The sequence below is a fragment of the Chrysemys picta genome, chromosome 14 (genome assembly GCF_011386835.1).
Source record: "Chrysemys picta bellii isolate R12L10 chromosome 14, ASM1138683v2, whole genome shotgun sequence".
Taxonomy (NCBI): Eukaryota; Metazoa; Chordata; order Testudines; family Emydidae; genus Chrysemys; species Chrysemys picta.
In genome coordinates, this window is record NC_088804.1 from 35,093,708 (window position 1) to 35,115,823 (window position 22,116).

The window sequence follows — 22,116 nt, forward strand, 5'->3', positions numbered from 1 at the left end:
TGGAAAAAATAACCCCAACTATACATACAATATGATGGGGGCTAATTTAGCTACAACAAGTCAGGAAAAAGATCTTGGAGTCATTGTGGATAGTTCTCCACGCAGTGTGCAGAGGCGGTCAAAAAAGCAAACCGGATGTTAGGAATCATTAAAAAGGGGATAGAGAATAAGACTGAGAATATATTATTGCCCTTATATAAATCGATGGTATGCCCTTATCTCGAATACTGCATACAGATGTGGTCTCCTCATCTCAAAAAAGAGATACTGGCACTAGAAAAGGTTCAGAAAAGGGCAACTAAAATTATTAAGGGTTTGGAATGGGTCCCATATGAGGAGAGATTAAAGAGGCTAGGACTCTTCAGCTTGGAAAAGAGGAGACTAAGGGGGGATATGATAGAGGTATATAATCATGAATGATGTGGAGAAAGTGGATAAGGAAAAGTTATTTACTTATTCCCATAATACAAGAACTAGGGGTCATCAAATGAAATTAATAGGCAGCAGGTTTAAAACAAATAAAAGGAAGTTCTTCTTCACGCAGCGCACAGTCAACTTGTGGAACTCCTTACCTGAGAAGGTTGTGAAGGCTAGGACTATAACAGAGTTTAAAAGAGAACTGGATAAATTCATGGTGGTTAAGTCCATTAATGGATATTAGCCAGGATGGGTAAGGAATGGTGTCCCTAGCCTCTGTCTGTCAGAGGGTGGAGATGGATGGCAGGAGAGAGATCACTTGATCATTGCCTGTTAGGTTCACTCTCTCTGGGGCACCTGGCATTGGCCACTGTCGGTAGACAGGATACTGGGCTAGATGGACCTTTGGTCTGACCCGGTACAGCCTTTCTTATGTTCTTATGTTTTATGAGATCCCCATTTGTTTATTAAATACTCTTTGGTGGGTTCTGCCAACGTCCATGAATATTATAGTTTGGTTCAGCAACTGAATACTACTAAACAATAGCTTAGGGTCCCCCTTTTCTTCAGGTTTATATGAGAATAAATCCACACATGGACTTTTCTACCTCTTGGGTAAAGGGCTAACTAGCTAACTCTCCTCAACCCATCCCAATCCACCAATTAGGCACAGCTCTTCCTAATCAGGGCTACTCCAGAGCAACTGCTGTTGTTGCAGTGCCCAGAGTGCTGCCTCAGTTGTTTCCCAGCACTCTGTCACACATCTCCCTGCTTACCTGACAGGAAGGTGTTTTCTCTCCCTCCTTACTAGAGGTGCTACCCCCTGGGGCTCCCTTAGTAATCCTCCAGGTCCCGCTTGTGGGGCCCACTCATTCTTCATCCATAGAAATCACTGCTGGTGGGGGATGGTCACCTCCATAGCTTGGTTTCGGCCCACAACACTTTACACCGTGGGCATCCTGGGGCGTTGCTCTTTCTATTCTCCTCCTTTGTATCTGCTGGTGGCTCAAGGACTGTCCCCTGTCCCAACTTTGTCACAGCCCTACAAACCTTGTGCCTGACCACTACTGCCAATGATGACAGGGAAATACTATTTTACTAGCTCCTTGGACCATCCGAGAGGCAGTGTGGTCTAGTGTTCAGAGACAGCCTACTGAACTAACCTCTGTAAAGAAAAGCAGTTAGGCACAGGTGCTAGAACTAGGGGTGCTGGGGATGCAGCAGCACCCCCTGGCTTGAAGTGGTTTCCATCATATACAAGCATAGGCGCCGACTCTGTGGATGCTCCAGGAAAAAAATTAGCAGGTGCTCCCTCCCTCTTGCGTCCGCCTGTGGCCCCTGCTGATCAACTTCTCCTCCTCCCTCCCAGTGCCTCCTGCATGCGTGCTCGGGAAAGAGAGTGGAAAGAGGCTGGGAAGAGGCGGGGGGGGGGGGACCTTGTGGAGGGGATACAACGCAGGACCGGCTCCAGGGTTTTGGCCACCCCAAGCAGCCAAACAAAAAGTGAGGGACCGTGCACCGTATTGCCACCGAACAGCTGGATGTGCCACCCCTGTCTGAAGTGGCCTCCCCAAGCACCTGCTTGGTAAGCTGGTGCCTGGAGCCGGCCCTGATACAACATATGTGTTGATAAAGTGATACAGCAGTTTACTCTTATACTTTGCTGCTTGAGCAGAGGTCTTTTCAAATGCAAATAGTTTCTTCTTTCTACAGCACAAGACCGAAGTCCCATAGCTAACTCTGAGGTATATAGGAACCATTAGGATCGGAATGGTAAGTACTCACATGGGTTATAAGTAAATTAGAAAAAAGTAAATTGTGTCCAGTCACATTCTGGGTCTGAGAAATTGACACATTCAAAATCTGGGCTATCCAGTTCCCCACCAAGGATCTTTTAAAAAAAAAATGATAGCTCCTTGCACATCAACTCAACCTCAAAACTATTGGTAATAGCTCAACCAAAGCCAAGTGTTTAGGTCTGAGTTCCTTTGCCAGACCTGAAGAAAAGCTCTGTATAGCTGGAAAGCTTGTCTGTTTCACCAACAGAAGTTGGTCCAATAAAGATATTATCTCACCTCCCTCTAATATGCTGGGACCAACATGGCTACAACAACAATACAGACAACTTTCTTTTCTGTAAGCTTGGTATTTGGAATAGTTTTCTGATCACTAATAATGTTTTTTTTACAGGGCCCTTAACATAAGCCTATCAGAGTGCACGAGAATTTCATCAGTTTGTTACGTTTGAAGACCAAGTAAAATTATAGTGACATCTAGTGACCATTAAGATTACCAGCAGTAACAGAACAATATATTGCTGCTAGAGAACATTTTAATCTCACAGTATTCAGAATTCGATTATTAAAATCGGTAAGAGAATGAATTAAAATGCTGATGGATGTAATAACATGACCAAGCCTATAATTTATTGAAAACAGGCTTGCAAATTCTTAAGAATGCAAAGAATGATTACAATTAGACCTAGTTAATGTGAATGCATCTAAAACAACATGTTTATTCAGCCTGAAATACAGGAGAATGTGGTTAACAGAGTTCGCTGTGGTCAGAAAAACACCAGATCACCTGCCTATTCCCAATAAGAGAAATTGGAGAAATTTAACGTAACAAAGATTTGCAATTGCCCATTTATTAAATGTATCTGTATAAATAGCTAGAGCTGTACAATTTCATGTGAAGACAAATATCAATGTGTAGAACAGTTTCATGGTCTCTATAATGCCAGGTTGTTAAGAATAGTGATTGCGCTTTCATTCCCCCAAACTGCACGTCAGTTTGAAATCCCAGGCAGGAGAGCACTCTGCCTGGATCTTGGGCTGAGAAGACCTGCACTAGGACACACATGGCAGTGACAAAGTCTGAACTTGGACTGCTTTGGACTCATAAGACTCAGCTGTATCCTTCTGCATTGAGCCAGGGGTGCTTGCTGTCATTTTAACCCCCCAAGGAATCAAAGGGCGCTCTGGTCACTTCAGAGTGGTGAATCTGTTATACTTAGCCTGTGTAATGACCTGGTCCCAGCAGGGCCATCAGCAAAACGGCTCAAACCTGGGCACCTCTGGTTCTTTGCATAAGCCTCTACTGCTTGAGCTAGAAGACCTCTCTCTGTAAGCCAGTGCTGCAGCAGGCTCATCGCTCTCAGGCCAAGCCACCACTAGAGAGGGACAGAGCACAACGCTGAGTGTGTGTGTGGGTTACCCTGTGAAAGAATAGTCCCCACTGCCAGCAGTGGGCCTGCTGCCCCGGAGCTCAGCTGCCGTATGAGGGCTCAGCATGCACCTCTTGAACCCATTCCTGAGCCTCTTCCCAGCCCCGCAGAGCCAGTGGGTTCTGACCTGAGGGATGGACCTTGTGCTGCTCCCGAATGACACTTTGTCGCTGACTGAAGGGAAGCTGCTGATGAGAGCCGTGGTCAGCCTTTCCCCCTGAGCTGGAAGCTCACTGGGAAGCAGGTTCTTTCAGGGCATGATCCAGTGCCCATTGAAATCAGTGGATGTCGCTGAGCACAGAGAGTTAGTACAAAAGAATCTAGAAATAGTTGAGGCTTGGGAGGAAAATAGGAAAATGAGATTTAGCTTAGAAAAATTCATACTAATCCTTAGGTGGAAAGCAATATGAGTTATACTCCGTGATGGGGGGAATGCTACATAGCAGTAGTTATTCTTTAATTCTTATGTAGCATCCAGAGGCTCCAATCACTATTAGAGTCCTGTAACGCTTGACACAGTTCAAACATCCAAGAAGACACAGCCCCGAAGAATTTACATCTACAAAATCTACAGTAATCCACAAAGAAATGTAGTGGAGAGAAGGGATAACAAATTAGACACTAAGCTACTGTAGTAAGATGAGGCCCTGAAACATAAACCCTTATCAGAGGCCTGGTATGAGGCCTAAGGCCTGAACCAAAGTAATGGTCAAGACTTTGCTAACATAAAGCAGACTTAAGCTGTGAGCCAGAGGCAGGCCCTGCTCGCAGAAGCTGGCAACAAAAGGGCTGATGGTTCAAAAATACATTTACCAAAAAGGTACTGGACACTAGAGATACAAACATATTCCAGGATTATACCAGAACACTCTGATACTTGCACATTACACACAAATAACAAAGAACAAACGAACCCATCCTAAAGACAGGGGCAAAAGAGTACTATGATGGATGGAGTTGTTTTGTTCTAACCAACATGTACAAGGTGAGAGGCGGCACCTTACTGCGTAAAGGGGTTGTACCTTGCTACGTAGAGGGGTTGCACCTCAATACGTCAGGAATTATGTGTAACTTGTTTGTATCTGTGTATAAGAATGCATCCCTGGGGCGGTGTCTTTGTCCAGCCTAGGGGGCAGTGGAGTGTCCCGTCACTGACTGAGCCGGTCCATTGTCAGGGAGCACATATGTACTAGCAGAACTGTAGACATCCGATCCGGGGAGCTAGAGACTGTGTTTCGTTTGACAATAAACCTGGCCGGGTGCCTTCGTGCCTTATCGGACTCTGTGGTCATTGGGGGTTCTCTTGGGGTCTGCTGTGTCAGCAATCTGCGCAGAGCCGGGGCAGCACACAGAGGGAACACACGCACACAGCCGATGGTTACCAACATTGGACAGAGCAGAGCATCATACCGGTGGTGTCTGACAACAGCTACAATACAAGAATTTGGGTTTGCTGCCCAATCAGCACTAGGGTTTGTGTTTGTGTTCAACAGTGCTAGAATCTTGTCATTCTTGTGACATATCAAACAGTGAAAATCTTCTCAGATCAACTGTTCATGAACTTTCAGCCCTAAATTCCTGACCAACACTTAGCTGCCTAATATCCTGAAAAAAGTACCACCCTCCAATATTATAATGTTATTGAAACAAATAACTCTCCCTGTCCCCGACAACCAACCAGTAGATTTAGCCACTGAAAAAGACAAAGCAGTGTGTGTTCTAACGAGTAGAGTTAGAATCCTCATTACGTCAGCGCAACTAAAATTTGCTAGCTCACTACAGCTGAACTCCTCCCTCCTCTGACTTTGGTCAATTACAGAAAAGAGTGAAAGTGACCTGATGAAAGAAGGAGTTTCTCTCAAGAGAAGCTGGAGAACTGTTGTCTATTCCCAAATTCTTCACTGCATAAAGGACTGAAAACGGGCCAGGCGGTTTAGTGCCTAAAGAAGCAAGAGAGTGAAAACTGATAACAGTTCAACCGCAAGTGTTTTACAGGTAAGACACCTTTTAAACCCAGAATCTTTGTGGTGATTTAATCATAAATGTGCATTCAAATCTGGCCCATGAACAAACATTGCAGGAAACGGCTACACTGCATAAGAACTGAGAGGGAATTTTCAGCCAGTTTCAGACTTGACTTCTCTTGTGTCTTTACTTCTACCAAAAAAGAAACAAAAGGAAGTGAAGTTGGATAGCAGTGTTGACAACTCTTGTGATATTTCGTGGTTTTCTTAACAATTTCAAAGCTGGAATCAGGTTATTACTCGACAATCTCAGATCTCATTTAAAAAAAATTTTTTTTCTAGTCTTCCTGGTTGCTGTGAAAAGCTTGAAAATGTGACCCCTAAATGCGCCAGTTCCCGAACATAAATAAAAAGAACCCAAATTTATTATTGTTTAAAATCTCATGATTTTTAAGCCAATCGTGTGATTTTTGGGAACCTGAGATTTGAACCTTTGGGGTTGACAATACTGGGATAGCTACAACTTACATTTCTATACATTCTGAACAGCACCAGTTGGGGACATTTCTGACCCTGCCTGTATATTGTCCTAATAGGGAGCAATATTGTTTTATATTTGGGGTATTTTACCCATTTCTTTCATATGATGGGTTTTTGACGGTTTTTCAGTACTGCATACTGATAACTTTATTCCAAATTGAATACTACTTATATCCTTAGTGTAGGAAGTTTTAAATATATGAATCGTATAAACCAAGGAGGAAGTGCTACCTAGAGAGCAGCACAATGGGACTTTTATCCCTTGGGCTTAGGACACCTTTATCTTAAGGCACAGAAGGTACCTGAGAATGTTTGAGGCCTCTCAGATCAATCATTTGTGCTCTGACCAGTCATTCTCAATCTGATCCTCAGAGTAGGCTGATGTTTGGGTATTTTTAACTCTGGTCCTCTGGGTATAACTATTAGCCTATTTGTCCATATCAAAATCCTTGCTCCCTCCCCAAAGGGCCACCAATCCACTGGGTTTTCTCCACCAGGTCCTGGCTTCTCTCCTGCATTGCTTACCATGAGCTGTGATCTTGAGTAGTGATCTCTGCCCACCCAGGACATTATATTCTGGGAACAGCCAGCTAGCCTCCGCACCTTGATTTGATCTGCTGCTGTTGCTGTTTGGCTTGTCTTTCATTCCTCCAGCAGTGGGAAGGAGAACCTGGTCTCATTGCTGGCCACACTGCCCTTTGTACACTGAAGTTTGGGAGACCCCAGAGTGCGTTGAATTGATGGGTGGCGCATTCCCTAATCCCAGTGCATTTGGGGCTCCCTCTCAGGCCCCAGGGTTTCTAAAAGGCAGGAACAACGGTGCAGACAGAGAGAGCCAGGTCCTGCTGCTGTCAGGTAAAGGGGTTGTAGATCTACTTGCCCATTCCTGACAATTGACTTCCAGGCACAGGGCCTGCTGGTTGCCTCTGAAGATTGTGGGAAGGAACAGTGAGTAGGGAGAATAAGGGCAACCCATCCTCCCTGCTGTATCTCACATTATGTAGTGAGAGGGGAAAATCCCACAGTGGAGATGATGCTCTGTCACGGTCCTTGATTTCCTTCTTTTGGAAAGTGAGCGTCTCCTTCCTGCTCCTAACACCTTACTTAGACCAGTGAGGCACAAAGCTGGGGAGCTGAGCCACCAGGGATGGTGGTGAGTAAGAGGCAGAAAACGAGCCCCTCCCATTCACCCCTGCTAATGAGAGGAGAATGGAGCTGCCAGGCTCACTGAAAGGCCACAGCACCAGGAGTGCGAATCTGCTTCTAGCTCCTGTCAGCACTAAGAGCAGGAGACCGTGGGATGAGTGCCCTCTGCCAACCAGCATGAATAGCACAGGAAATATTTAACCAAGCAGTGCCTAGATGCAGGGCCAGCTCCAGCTTTTTTGCCGCCCCAAGCGGCGAAGAGAAAAAACTAAAAAGGCGCAATCTGCGGCAGTTCGGCGGCTGCTCTATCGCGCCCCTTCATTCTTCGGCGGCAATTTGGTGGCCGGTCCTTCCCTCCGAGAGGGACTGAGGGACCCGCCGCCGAATAGCCGCCAAAGACCCGGACGTGCCGCCCCCTTCCATGGGCTGCCCCAAGCACCAGCTTGCTGCGCTGGTGCCTGGAGCCAGCCCTGCCGAGAAGGCTGGCCTTGCAGTTAAAGAACTGTATTGGGGCTCAGAGGTGCTGCGTGTGGTTTCTGGCTCCCACTAGGACCTTGAGTGTGTCCTTTAAACCCAGATCCTCAAAGGTCGTCAGGCATCTAATTCCCCCTGAGGTAGGCACCCAAATATCTTTGATAATCTGGGCCAAAATTGTCTCCCTGACTCAATACCCCACCTGGAAAACGGGAACAATACCACTTTCTTTGTCTGACTGGTCTATTTAGATAGTAAGCTCTTCTGGACAGGAAGTACCTCTTAAAATGTGTATGTAGAGTGCCTAGCACACCTGGTGCCACTAGGAACAATGGTAAAACAAGCAAACTCAACTCCTTGTCTTCTGCAAGGGGCTTAGTCATTTTAAACAATCGGGTGTAAAGTGGTTCTTCTCCTATGATGGCTGGTGATACTCATCCAAGCATTTCAGACACACAATTGTTATTTTACTCACTGACAGGTAAAATGAACATCACAGAATATTTCACCATAATTTCTTATAATGGCTCCTACAAAAACCTGGATTTGGAGACCTTGACTGCGATATTCCAGCACCACATCAGGGAGCAGGAGAGGATCTGGCCCTCTGTTACGATTCTCCTTTCCTCCCAAATGTCTGAAATTTCATCTTTGTGATTTTTCTTAATTTTTTGAGCAGTACACATGGAGCTACTGAAATCCAAGGAGTTACACCCACTTACACCAGGTCTTAAGTTGGTCTGAGGGGGCAAGTCTACTGATATATGGGGGGTTACACTAGGATCCTTCATTAGATGAAATAGCATTGATGTGATGTGTGTTACATTCTGAGGTGCAATCCAGACCAGTGAAGAGCTGTCAACTCTGACTCTATAACCTTTAAGTGTCTTAAAACTTTGCTACTGTAGCTCTCTGCTGGGGATGTCCACAGTCAGAAACAAACATGCGCTTTATGTCTGTGTATTGGGCAGCCCTGGTTCAATGTTTTGACTTCACACTCTCCGCAGCCCAGAATTTCCCCCAAAACACGTATTCTGAAATGTCCGGCCCTGTCCCGGACAATCAGCGGAATGTTAACATTCATTGCTCTTTAAAGAGTCAACATCCACCAGTTTGTTACTTTAACTGGAGTTACCAAACAGTTCAGTTCAAACACAGCTCTGGACTGGCTTGGATTAAATGTAAAACAAGTGAATTTTCATTTCAAAGAGAGAGGTGTTGGGTGGGTACAAGCACAAGGATTAAAGTCGGCAATAGTTACAAGAGAAATATAGATAAAACGCTTTCTACTAACTAAAAATTAGCACGCTAAACTTGGTTCAAGGTAAAATCCTCACCACATGTTTCCATCAATATGGCTGACGGAGCGCCTGGGTCAGGATCTATCCTCCAAAGTCAAAAGGCTGGTATCCTTGTCTTCTTAGGTGAAAGACAGATACATTGGGTTTCTCGACCCCTCTCTTTTATAGTCCATTGAAGCTTTGAAGAGGCTTCTTCTGAAGGAGACATCCAGACAAAAGTCTATTTCCAGCTGTGAAGTAGGCAACATGGAGTCTGTCTTGAAGGGAGTGTTCTGCTGCATCTTCCCGTGCTTGGATTGTCTGCTAAAATGCAAATTATTTAGTTTCTGCCCCCACTGGTACAATTGAATGAACATTAGACATGCGATCGCCAATCTCCTTCCCCCCGACACCATAGTGTGACAATTGCCTTCACCCCTTGTTAGCTTGATGGGTCTGTTTATGTGGGATGTAAATACATTCTCATTATCTTTCCAAGTATTTTAGAAGTAACTTCCAGGTGAGGAAATGACATTCCTTTGTCTAAGGTGGGGTAATTCCTGCGTGGCTGGAAAACACATTTTAAGAATTATAACTTCAGTTGATGTCCATAACTTTGCATTAGATGCTTGCATCTACATTACATGATGGTATTAATAACCAGTGAGTCATGAGATTTTCACTGAAACCTTGCATGACACTTACCAGATACATTTCACGACATTACAGACTTGGGGTACACTTGAACTAGTTAAGCCAGCTGCAATTCATTACCAGATATTTTGGTGCCCCTAGCCCTCTGCCCTGGGGCTGTTCTTAATGTCACAGTGTGTCACCAGGGTGAGATTTTCAAATCCATCCAGCATTGGCCTAAATATGCTCCCATTGAAGTCAGTGATAAAACTCCTTATAGAAGAGTTTGGTTGGGGTCGCCTCTCTCAGGGGCGGCTGGGAGCCAGGCCACCTCACTACTTAGGTCCGGTGGGTCGGGGAATTAGCCTGGTGGGGCAGGAAACAGTCAAGGGCTCAGGCCCTCAGGCAGGGGCTGAGCAAATAGTTCAGTGCCAGGCCTGGACCTGGGTCAGGGCGGGTAGCAAGCACCCGGTTGGGAGCTCAGGCCCTCAAGCAGGGGCTGAGCAAATAGTCCAGGACAAACACAGGCCCTGGGTCAGGTCAGGGCAGCAAACAAGCAGGAGCTCAGGCCCTCAGGCAGGGGCTGAGCAAATAGTTCAGGAACAAAACCCAGGCCCTGGGTCAGGGTGGGGCAGCAAACAAGCAGGACCTCAGGCCCTCAGGCAGGGGCTGAGCAAATAGTTCAGGAACAAAACCCAGGCTCCTGGTTCTGAGTGTCTGGGGCGAGGGGGAGACTGCCACCCGTGAGTGGGGTGGCAGGGGGGACGCAGGCCCACCCACTCCACTGCGTCCCAGCCCAAGGCCCTAACAGCGGCAGGCAGCCTGCTGCTATGTCAGTGGGGATCCTGGCCGCAACACACTGACATCGGCTCTGGGTGTGCCGCAGCCAGACTAGGGTCGGCTGCCCCCGGGCTACTTCCTACCTCCCCCTCTAGCAGTATCTGCATCTGGTCGGTGTCCTCCATGGAATCGAGCACCATGGGCTCCTCAGGGTACTCGGCAAGCGGTAGGCTTGGCAGCTCCTCTGGGTTGCTTCTCACCGGTAGGCTTAACAACTTCTCCGGGGTCTGGTCGCCATCAGGCCTTGACTGGTATGGCCAGTCCTCGGGTCGGTCACAGGCTGCAGGAGTCTCCCCAGCGGGAGCTAGGCCCCCAGAGTCTGGCTTCTCCGGTGGCCTGGCAGCTTCTGAGCCCTCGGGTGGGGCTTTTATACTTCCTGTCCTGCACTTTGACCTTTGGGGGGCGGGCACAGGCTCCAGTGGCTCCGCCCACCTTGGCATCCGGAGGGGCTCGTCCCTCTCTGGGGCGGCTGGGAGCCAGGCTGCCTCACTACACTCCTATTGATTTTAATGGCAGCAGAGTTAGGCCAATAACTGAAGTCTTTGGAAAATACCACCTGTCATAACTATAAAGGGAAGGGTAACAGCTGTCCTGTGTACAGTACTATAAAATCCCTCCTGGCCAGAGACTCCAAAATCCTTTTCCCTGTAAAGGGTTAAGAAGCTCATGTAACCTGGCTGGCATCTGACCCAAAGGACTAATAAGGGGACAAGATACTTTCAAATCTTGGGGGGGGGGGGGGAGGCTTTTGTTTGTGTTCTTTGTTTGGGAGTGTGTTCGTTCTCGGGACTGAGAGGGACCAGACATCAATCCAGGTTCTCCACATCTTTCTAAACAAGTCTCTCCTATTTCAAACTTGTAAGTAAATAGCCAGGCAAGGCGTGTTAGTTTTCCTTTGTTTTCTCAACTTGTAAATGTACCTTTTACTAGAGTGTTTATCTTTGTTTGCTGTACTTTGAACCTAAGACTAGAGGGGAGTCTTCTGAGCTCTTTAAGTTTGATTACCCTGTAAGGTTAATTTCCATACTGATTTTACAGAGATGATTTTTACTTTTTTCTTTAATTAAAAGCCTTCTTTTTAAGAACCTGATTGATTTTTCCTTGTTTAAGATCCAAGGGGTTTGGATCTGTATTCACCAGGGAATTGGTGAAGGTTTTTCAAGGCTTCCCAGGGGGGGAATCCATTGAAATGGTGGCAGCGGAACCAGAGCTAAGCTGGTAGTTAAGCTTAGAAGTTTTCATGCAGGCCCCTACATTTGTACCCTAAAGTTCAAAGTGGGGATACAGCCTTGACACCACCCTAAGGAAAGGAAACAGGAAATGTTTGGGGGCAATAGTAATTGATAATAGTATCACTAATACTCATTCAACAACGGTCGTTATCTTCTAGTTTGTCTGCACATTTGACATTATGCATTAGGTGGAGTTCAGTGTGCAAGATTGGCATAAATTTACAGTGAAGACAATTCTGCTTCACAATTTATAAAGAGAGGGTTAGTTTCCCCCCAGCTGGGCAACAAAATTCAAAGAGAGTTTAAAGCTATCAGTTTTCTTCTGCTCACCTATAAGATGAAAGGGGTCGACCTCAAGGAAACAGATTACATTCACATGGCAGCTTTGTAGATAAATAGAAAGACCATTCAGACAGAATACCGATCACAAAGCCACTGTATACTGAATCACAAAAAGGAACGCCAAAAGCAAAACAAGGTGAGTTCAGAAGTGATCTAATAAAAGATATTACCTCCCCCACCTTGTCTCTCATATCCTGGAACCAACACAGCTGCAACAACACAGCAACAAACAAAATAATCCAATGTATGAGGGCACCTGAGGTGTTGGGATTAATATAGGTAGACAAGTGGAATAACTCATTTTAAACTAACAAGAATGAAAAATAGCAAGACGTATACTGCTTTGCATAAAAAAGTTCACCTAAAGCAGTGTTGGGGCTTAGCCTCAGCTCCCATTAGTGCCTGTGGTAGGTTACACGTGGGCCCAGGCCCTCAAAGGTATTTAGGTGGCTAGCTCCCATTGAAATCAACCTGTTTACTAGAGACCTGGTTTAGAAGAACATAACCCTTTGTGGACATTCCAGTTGAAACTTTTCTGCTGGGTCCTACTGGTAGCAGCTGTCACTTAGCTTTTGGAACAGAACAAATGATCCACGGGCTCCCCTTCCCCAGAGCTATCAGTCTTCCGACTAACAGAGATCAGTAGAAACCAACAGAGACCCTATTCCAAGTAAAGGTTACTCCATCATTGAATCTCTGAAACCAAAAATGGCAGAGCCAAAATGCAGTGCCTACCAGGAAGAAGGGAGTTCAAGAAAAACCCTCCTTTACCCCTGTCTGTGCCCACAAAGGAAATGGTAGTTACTCCAGCTTTTAGGAAGCCATGGTTTGAAGCGGGAGGGAAAGGTGCCTGTCCCTCCCATTCATGTTTGCAGTGTTGTAGCTGTGTTTGTCCCAGGATATTAGGTAGACAAGATGGGTGAGGTGATATCTTGTATTGGCCCAATTGTATTGGACCAAAGAGACAAGCTTTTGAGCTTACACAGACCTGAAGAAGAGCTGGAGAACTTGTCTCTTTCACCCACATAAATTGGTCCAGTACAAGATATTACCTCACCCACCTTGTCTCTCCCATTCATGAGGCCTTGGAGGGAAATACATGTTGGGAACTAGGATTCTTAAGCACAAGATATTGTTTCTGAATAGCTAGCTTTGCTTGGCTCCTTTTACAGCTCTAATCTGGTTGACCAGTCTGCTTCTGAGGTCGGTCATGGAGGCCGGTGCTCCCTATGCACCGGCCTCTCCATCCCTGACAACAGAAGTTCCTGATTCCCCTGGGTGAATGCCAGGAATGGAGGGGAAGGGCTAGTGAACAAACTTTGAACTAAGGGCCATTTAATTCCTTTCTTAGCAGGTTGATGATCAGACAACAGGAAAAGGATTCGTGGATCAAACCCCAGTATCCAGATCCAAGCACTTCTGAATTTTGAAGGTGTCAGAATTATGAATGCAGGTCTACATCAGAATTTTTAACAGTCCATTTAGAATGAATCCAAACCTCAGACCCAGACACCCTTCAACTTTGGAGCTTTTGAAATAGATGCAAATATGGTAGCTTCAGCTCAGGTAACTTGTCTGGGACAAACTCTCTGCAGTATGCTCAGCAGATCCCCTAGTGCCATTCACAAGAGCCTAGTTGCAGGGTGGAAGATTCTCCACTGGGGAAGGGGCGATACAGAGTCCAGCTGTGCTCCCTGGCTGCTGCAGATAGGTGATTTAACACCCTGAAATGCCGTCTTGCCCCAGCAGTTGCACTTTAAGATGTTTTAAACTAGTGAAGCCATCGGGTTTATTCTTTACACAATGATTACTTCAGCTGTCAACAGAATTTAGTGAGCCACCACCAAAAAATGCAGGTATATTACTGGCAGAGTACAACTCAGGCTGCATGTGAATGATAGGACTCCCTTTTGATGCCCTGATTCCTAGCTCAAGCTAAGAAAATTGCCCAGAAGCAGCTGGAAGATGCTGAGTGGCACTGAGCCTCATCCTTTATACTATAGTAAATCTGCTTTTTGGAAAAGAGAGACCCTGGTCAGATGCGCCAGTGATGGGTGGTAATGGAAGAACCTATGTAGGTTTTCCTCTGCTTCAGCATCACCTGAGAGGTAGCTCTGCCTAGTAAACTGGCTCGTGCTAGCGCAGTTCTGCTTAAACCTGCCGTGTGTGTGTGTGTGTGAGTGAGGGAACGGGGGACGGACTGATTTGCTGTTGTCATTCAATACTGCATGATTTTCACAGAGATGTTACTGTCTGCCTTTGTATCCATGCGTAAATACTGTTGCACACAATGCCAGGGAATGTAAGATCCACTCTCTCTCTCTCTCTTTCTCTCTCTCTCACACACACACACCTGATGGCAGGTATCTAGAGAAGTGATTCAATCAAGGAAGGTGATCCGAGCAGCTGTGATTTTAATGGACTGAGTGGTGGGTGCAATATAGGAAACAAGAATGACAGTATAGGAAACAAGAATGACTAGAGGGGAGAATGACAGTAATCAAGATATGAGATAATGACGGACTGGATGAGAGTCTGAGCTGTAGGGATTTCAGTGGGAGTTAGGTGCCTAAATACCTCTGAGGATGTAGGCCAGAAAGACAAGTTCAGCTAGGAGTTACGGAGGATGTTGTGGCAAGGTCTGAACACTTGCCAGTGCATATAACATACGTATTATTATTAGACTGAATGTGTAAACATACGTGTTTTAAATCAGCACGCTAATCCCAAGAGCACAAATTGTTACCTCCAAAGGCAAACGATGATCATAAACCAATAACCTGAACCAACATTACTAATCACTGGCAGGCAGGAAAGTGAGAAATGTACAGGTACAATTACTGGAATATAGTATCTAAGCAACCCTTTGCTCTTCTGTATTTATGGAAGCAGAATGGATTGTATACGTCAGCCGTTTCACATTTGTTTCTAAACTATTGAAGTCAAATTGCACCTGGACGACAGTCTCAGTGTCTGATGAAGACCCCCAAAAACGCAAGCATTTTTTCTGAGTGGAAACATTTGCAAGTCAAAGCAATCAGTGGAGATCATTTTTACACATGCCGGTCTTGACTGAAGTTCTGAGCCATGCACACTTTCTTTTGTACTTAGACACTATGTTTCACCAAGCAAAAGAAAACAAATTTGAATTAAGCTCAGAAGAGCTTGGCTTTATACAGACTATTTTGTTTGACTTGTCTTGAAAGACAACAGGGCCTCAGTAGTTAAAAGGATTTTGTGATAGAAGGGGAACTGGAAAGATCCTTTAAATAAGGACGTCTCCAGTACTTCTTGCCGGGGATGAATAGTATTGGTTGCAAGAGGAGAAACAGGATAAAGCTAGGGGAGAAAAAAATCTTCACTTCCATGACACAGCTGGTTACAGATCCTGAGGCTAAGAGATAGATAGTGTGGATCCTTTGGGAATGTAGAATGTATTGGTTGGAATGGTGGGTCTGAGGGGCCATATTACGCCACTAAGTTTTAAAGAGCACTTCCGAATGACTTCAATGGTGAGGCTCTGAGTTGACTTCGAAGGAGTTTTCTGTTATTGAATCTGTACAGGCAAGTAAGCTCGATGAAATGCTCAGATAGATTTCCTTAGGCTCAGAAAACCTGCTTAACTTGTGTTACAAAAGAACAAAGATGATCAGTTTAAAGAGTAGAGCTGGATGGAAAGTTTCATAGCTAAAGAGAAAACAAACAACTCTTGGTTTTGGCCAAGGCACATGTGATTGATTTTTGCTGGTATAATAGTTTCCCTCTTGCGTACCTGTGGCAAGAAGAAATGCAGGAAACAGAGTCAAATTCATGGCTAGGACGGGATAAGTGACGGCAATTTTAGTGAAACCTGTGGAAAAATTGACCCATGGAGAGTAAACACAGTGGGACAGATTCACAAGCAGACGTAGTGGAGATCAACTGGTGTCAATCAGTTTAAGAGCTGATCCAATGTAGGGATTCATACATCATTTTCATAGCATATTTTAACATCTCAGTGGGTCAGCTGACTCAGGGTGATTTGCCATTAAACACAGAATCTTTCAGTTCTAGGATATATTAGTTTACCTGTGCTCCAGATTGGTGGTGACTAGATATGCAGGCAGGCCTAGCAGAGATGCATATTTAAAGGATGACACTTAATTGCCTGATTTTCAATGGTGGGGCACATACTTGGCCCCCTTTATGTGTGCAAAATCTAGCATGCTTGCATACCTACACATGTGATCTCACATTATGCACATACAAAAGTAATTGGGCATCATTCCAGAGTGTGTGGGGGTGGGGCAGGGGTGAGGAAAGGGTGGAGTGGGGGGGGGGATGCTAGCACCCACTGGCGCCAGGGAATGTTGGCGCCTATGGCAGCATAGATGTACCTCTAAATGACTTACTCACTCTATGGTGGAACAGAGAATTAAACGCAGGTTTTCTGAATCCCAGGCTAACAGCCTAACCACTGGATTGTCCTTCCTTTAGGAAAGTTTCCCAAGGCAGCTTTGGACCAGTGTACCCAACTCCGCCATAGGTTTTGTCTGTGAAGGACTCAGTTAAGGAAATTCCTCTCTCATAGGGCGAGGAAGTTGACCCTTCAGGACCACTGCTAAAGGAAGTGGGAAGAGCTTTCTGGATCCAGAACAACATGATTCTTTGCTCAGGATTTTCAGGTGAGGTTGCTCCTCTACCAACCTGTGGTAGAATCTGCTTTTTATGAATGTTTTCCATTCAGTTGCACTGATGGGTTTGGATCACACCCTTTAGGATCTGTTTCTAATGTTGACACTTACCACTCAACAACGCAAATTTTGGGGATGATCCTCCTTCAGACTACAGGTGATAAATTTGATCACATAAACAAGTCAGGTATTATGCATTCTTTCCCATCATTCAGTTGATGCTATCACAATCTCACAAAGGTTTGTCTTTTGGCATATTTTTAGGCCTGGTCTACATAAAAAAATTAGGTCGACCCAGCTGCGTCACTCAGGGATGACGCTTGGGTGACGTGGTTAAGCCGACCTGATCCCCAGTGTAGACAGCTCAAGGTCGACAGAAGAATTCATCCATTGACCTAGCTACTGCCTCTCGAGGAGGTGAATTACCTATGTTGATGGGGAACTCTTCCCATCAGCGTATGTAATGTCTATACCAGGGATCGGCAACCTTTGGCACCCTGGCGGGCCGGGCCGGTTTGTTTACCTGCCACGTCTGCAGGTTCGGCCAATCGCGACTCCTTTTAGAATCTCAGAACCCTCAATGATAATTGAAAATATAATAGAAACTGAATTATTACTATTTTAATTCTGCTTTCCCTTAATTCTAATTGTTATATTCAACAAGAAGCTGTAACAGTGTATTGAATAGTACTATACTCTTAAAAGTTCCTTTAATCTTAAAACTAACTTTAATTCCAGGTGAGTTTATTTATTCCAGCCTCCAGTATGGGAAATTTTATACCCAATTTTGTTCTACATTAGAACAGTTTTGTTCTACATTAGATAAATCCAGAGTTCACTATTAAATTAACATTCCAATGCTAAACACTAAAATGCTTTTTATCATTTCAAATTAAACACTTGTTCATTAACCAAAATTAATACAATAAACAACTTGATTATAATGAATACTATTTTCTAATACTAAAACATAGCTCCAAGTAATTGTTAAAGGACACTCTCATATATAAAAGCATGTATATGTAACTCAGCATCTCACTGATAGTAAACAACTTCATTACAATTCTTAAAACAATATTAACTAACTACAATTAAATTTGTAACTATTTTTACTTGGATATTTAGTGAAATTTAATCCACCGCGCTTTACTCAGAACTTCAGATATAATCATACAAAGGAATATTTGTTGTCAATTTGATTTCTGACATAACCAGCACAATCTCTCTTTGGGCTATTGGTTTTGTATTTTACAAAGATGATAAAAGTTACACTTAAGCTAGTGGTTCCCAACTTAAACATTTTGAGGACTTCACCAGAAACTTTTATATTGATTTACATCTTACCTATGGTTACCATACGTCCTCTTTTTCCTGGACATGTCCGGCTTTTCGGCAGTCAAACCCCCGTCCGGGGGGAATTGCCAAAAAGCCAAACATGTCCGGGAAAATGGCGGCTCTGCTCCTCCCCGACTCTTCGGCTCTGTTTAAGAGCGGGGCTGCCCGAGCGCTACCGGCTTCGGGCAGCCCCCGTGCCTCCAGACCCTGCACCCCCAGCCGGGCACTTCCCCTCCCGGGCTCCGGCGGCGCAGGGTCTGGAGGCACGGGGGCTGCCCAAAGCCCGAGCGCTACCGGCTTCACAGTTTGGCGGGCAGCCTACAGACCCTGCGCCCCCGGCTGGGCGCTTCCCCTCCCGGGCTCCGGCGGCGCAGGGTCCGGAGGCACGGGGGCTGCCCGAAGCCGGTAGCGCTCGGGCAGCCCGGCTCTTAAACAGAGCCGAATAGTCGGGGAGGAGCAGAGCCGCCACGGCTGGAGGCTCTGCTCCTCTTCGGCTCTGTTTAAGAGCCGGGCTGCCCGAGCGCTACCGGCTTCGGGCAGCCCCCGTGCCTCCGGACCCTGCGCCGCCGGAGCCCGGGAGGGGAAGTGCCCGGCTGGGGGCGCAGGGTCCGGAGGCATAGGGGCTGCCCAAAGCCCGAGCGCTACCGGCTTCACGGTTTGGCGGGCAGCCTACAGACCCTGCGCCCCCGGCTGGGCGCTTCCCCTCCCGGGCTCCAGCTGCGCTGGGGAAGCGCCGGCCGGGGGCGCAGGGTCTGGGGGCTGCCCGGCAAACCGTGAAGCCGGTAGCACTGGGGCAGCCCTTTCCCCGTGGCTGGGAGTGGGAGGGAGGAGGGAGCGGAGTTAGGGCGGGGAAGGGGCGGAGTTGGGGCGGGCTAGGGGTGGGGAATGGGCGGGGCCAGGGCCCGTGGAGGGTCCTCTTTTTTTATTTATTAGATATGGTAACCCTATCTTACCAGGAGCCTGGTAAGTGCATGAAACATCTACAGCAGGGCCATCCTTAGACATACACAGCATACGCAGCTGCGTAGGGCACGATGAAATTGGGGCAGCAATTTGCCCCAAATTTATGGTGCCCTAGGCAGCTGCGTGCTGCACACGTGGCAGCACCAGCCCCTTCGACAAGCCCTATCCCTTGGCCGGCCCCCCCTGCAAGGGGCAGAGCCGTCCCTAGGGGTTGTGGGGCCCCGGACAACTCCCTCCGCCCTGCCTCTTACCCTTCCCCCCTGCAACCCGGCCCCAACCCGCTCTACTCTGCCAGCTCCCAGCCGCGGTGCTACACTGCCTGGCGGCGCTGAGTGCGGGGAAAGGATCGCCCCTCGCATTCACTGGCAGCGGGAAGCAGAGAGACGCGGCCTCAGCCCACTCCGCTTCCCTTGTCGTGCCCCAGCCGCGTCGCTTGGGTTAGGGGAAGGACCGCTCCCAGCGCTCACCAGCGGAGGACCGTGGCTGGGAGCTGGCGGGGTAGAGTGGGTTGGGACCGGGCTGCTCCGCTTCCCGTCACTGCCGGTGAGTGGGGGGGGAGGGATCCCTTCCCCAAGCCCCTTGCCCCGAGCGACATGTCTGGGGTCAGGGTGAGGGAAGCGGAGCGGGCTGCTCCCGCCCCCCCCCCCACTAATCCCGGGGCCATTCTGGGCCTGTGGGGCCCCCAAAAGTGGCTCCCCACAGCTCCTGCCTCCCAGGCACCCAAATAGCTAGGGATGGCCCTGGTCTACAGTGGGCATATACCTTGTGATTGTCACATATTTCATATTGTACCAATTACCAATGCAATATTATGATCCTGGAAAGGTATCAATCCCTTTATCAACTTAAAAAAGGTGGAAACAAAACCAACCCCAGAGGGGTGAAACAGAAGATAAGTTCTTCCCTGTGAGCTTCACAGCTAGGATAGTTTCAAGGATGAAAGAAGGCAGTCTGGCTGTCCTCCTTTCACACAATTTATTGCTCTTTCCAAAGAATAGATAAGGGCTCCAGCAGGCAGCATAAAGCTGTAAACTAATCATCAGAAAGGAAACAAAGCACTAATCTGTACCTCTCAACGCTCACCTAGAGGTTTTCTGGGCCTTATAAAATGTAGGTCTTTCTTTCAATTTCAACATTAAACCCTGTACCAAATATTCCTTAATAATACTTCTACGTTGCCATTTCTCAATACAAATAAATGACATCACACATGCCTCGATCAAATTTAATCCCTAACATGCCACTCCTGCATTTGCTGACTGAATCAGTGTGTGTGGGGTTTAGTTACCATCTACAATTAGTCTCTCATCCAAGTCTTTTTCTTTGTCCCTTATACTGGGAAATTGCATATAGGAGATCCCCATTTGTTTATTAAATACTCTTTGGTGGGTTCTGCCAATGTCCACGAATATTATAGTTTGGTTCAGCAACTGAATACTACTAAACAATAATTTAGGGTTCTCCTTTTCTTCAGGTTTATATGAGAATGAATCCACACACGGCCTTTTCTACCTCTTGGGTAAAGGGCTAACTAGCTAACTCTCCTCAGCCCATCCCAATCCACCGATTAGGCACAGCTCTTCCTAATCAGGGCTACTCCAGAGCAACTGCTGTTGTTGCAGCGCCCAGAGTGCTGCCTCAGTTGTTGTTTCCCAGCACTCTGTCACACATCTCCCTGCTTACCTGACAGGAAGGTGTTTTCTCTCCCTTCTTACTGGAGGTGCTACCCCCTGGGGCTCCCTTAGTAATCCTCCAGGTCCTGCTTGTGGGGCCCACTCATTCTTCACCCATAGAAATCACTGCTGGTGGGGGGTGGTCACCTCCATAGCTTGGTTTCGGCCCACAACTCTTCACACCATGGGCATCCTGGGGGGTTGCTCTTTCTATTCTCCTCCTTTGTATCTGCTGGTGGCTCAAGGACTGTCCCCTGCCCCAACTCTGTCACAGCCCTACAAACCTTGTGCCTGACCACTACTGCCAATGATGACAGGGAAATACTATTTTACTAGCTCCTTGGACCATCCGAGAGGCAGTGTGGTCTAGTGTTCAGACCAGAGAGCGGGTGCTCCCTCCCTTCGCGTCCGCCTGTGGCCCCCGCTGATCAACTCCTCCTCCTCCCTCCCAGTGCCTCCTGCATGCTGTGGAACAGCTGTTCAGCGGTGTGCAGGAGGCGCTGGGATGGAGGGAGAGGAGCATGGACAGGGCGCGCTGGGGGGAGAGGGTGGAAAGAGGCTGGGAAGAGGCGGGGTGGGGCTGGGAAGCGGTGGAGCCTTGTGGGAAGAGATACAATGTATGTGTTGACAAAAGTGACACAGCAGTTTAATTTCTTGAATTTTGCTGCTTGAGCAGAGGTCTTTTCAAATACAAACAGTTTCTACAGCACAAGTCCAAAGACCCATAGCTAACCCTGAGGTATATAGGAACCATCAGGATCGGAATGGTAAGTACTCACATGGGTTATAAGTTCATTAAAAAAAAGTAAATCATGTCCAGTCATATTCTGGGTCTGAGAAATTGACATATTCAAAATCTGGGCTATGCAGTTCTCCACCAAGGCTCTTTTAAAAAAAAAATTGATAGTTCCTTGCACATCAACTCAACCTCACAAGTACTGGTAATAGCTCAACCAAAGCCAAGTGTTTAGGTCTGAGTTCCTTTGCCAGACCTGAAGAAAAGCTCTATATAGCTGGAAAGCTTGTCTGTTTCACCAACAGAAGTTGGTCCAATAAAGATATTATCTCACCTCTCTCTAATATGCTGGGACCAACATGGCTACAACAACAATACAGACAACTTTCTTTTCTGTAAACATTATATTTGGAATAGTTTTCTGATCACTAATAATGGTTTTTTTTATAGGGCCTTTAACATAAGGCTATCAGAGTGCACGAGAATTTCATCAATTTGTTACGTTTGAAGATCAAGTAAAATTATAGTGACATCTAGTGACCATTAAGATTTCACAGTTGTACTACCAGTAACAGAAGAATATATTTGCTGCTAGAGAACATTTTAATCACACGGTATTCAGAATTCGATTATTAAAATTTG

General features: G+C 46.5%; 1 protein-coding gene across 9 annotated transcripts in view; it reads left to right on the top strand.

Annotated features, from left to right (window-relative positions):
* Positions 1-22,116, top strand: part of LOC112059549 (arylamine N-acetyltransferase, pineal gland isozyme NAT-3-like) — a 52,038-nt gene that overhangs the window by 27,583 nt on the left and 2,339 nt on the right. For 3 of the 9 annotated variants that reach the window (XM_065567269.1, XM_065567270.1, XM_065567272.1), the window contains 4 exons: positions 2,131-2,190; positions 2,608-2,787; positions 5,463-5,638; positions 16,665-16,758. In XM_065567269.1, coding sequence (XP_065423341.1) covers positions 16,734-16,758 — 25 coding nt within the window. In that variant the 5' untranslated portion in view covers positions 2,131-2,190; positions 2,608-2,787; positions 5,463-5,638; positions 16,665-16,733. Of the gene's footprint in view, positions 1-2,130; positions 2,191-2,607; positions 2,788-5,462; positions 5,639-8,248; positions 11,603-16,664; positions 16,759-21,924; positions 22,089-22,116 lie in introns of those variants that run through there. The other 6 variants (XM_065567271.1, XM_042852335.2, XM_065567273.1 and 3 more) reach the window with 4 other exon arrangements.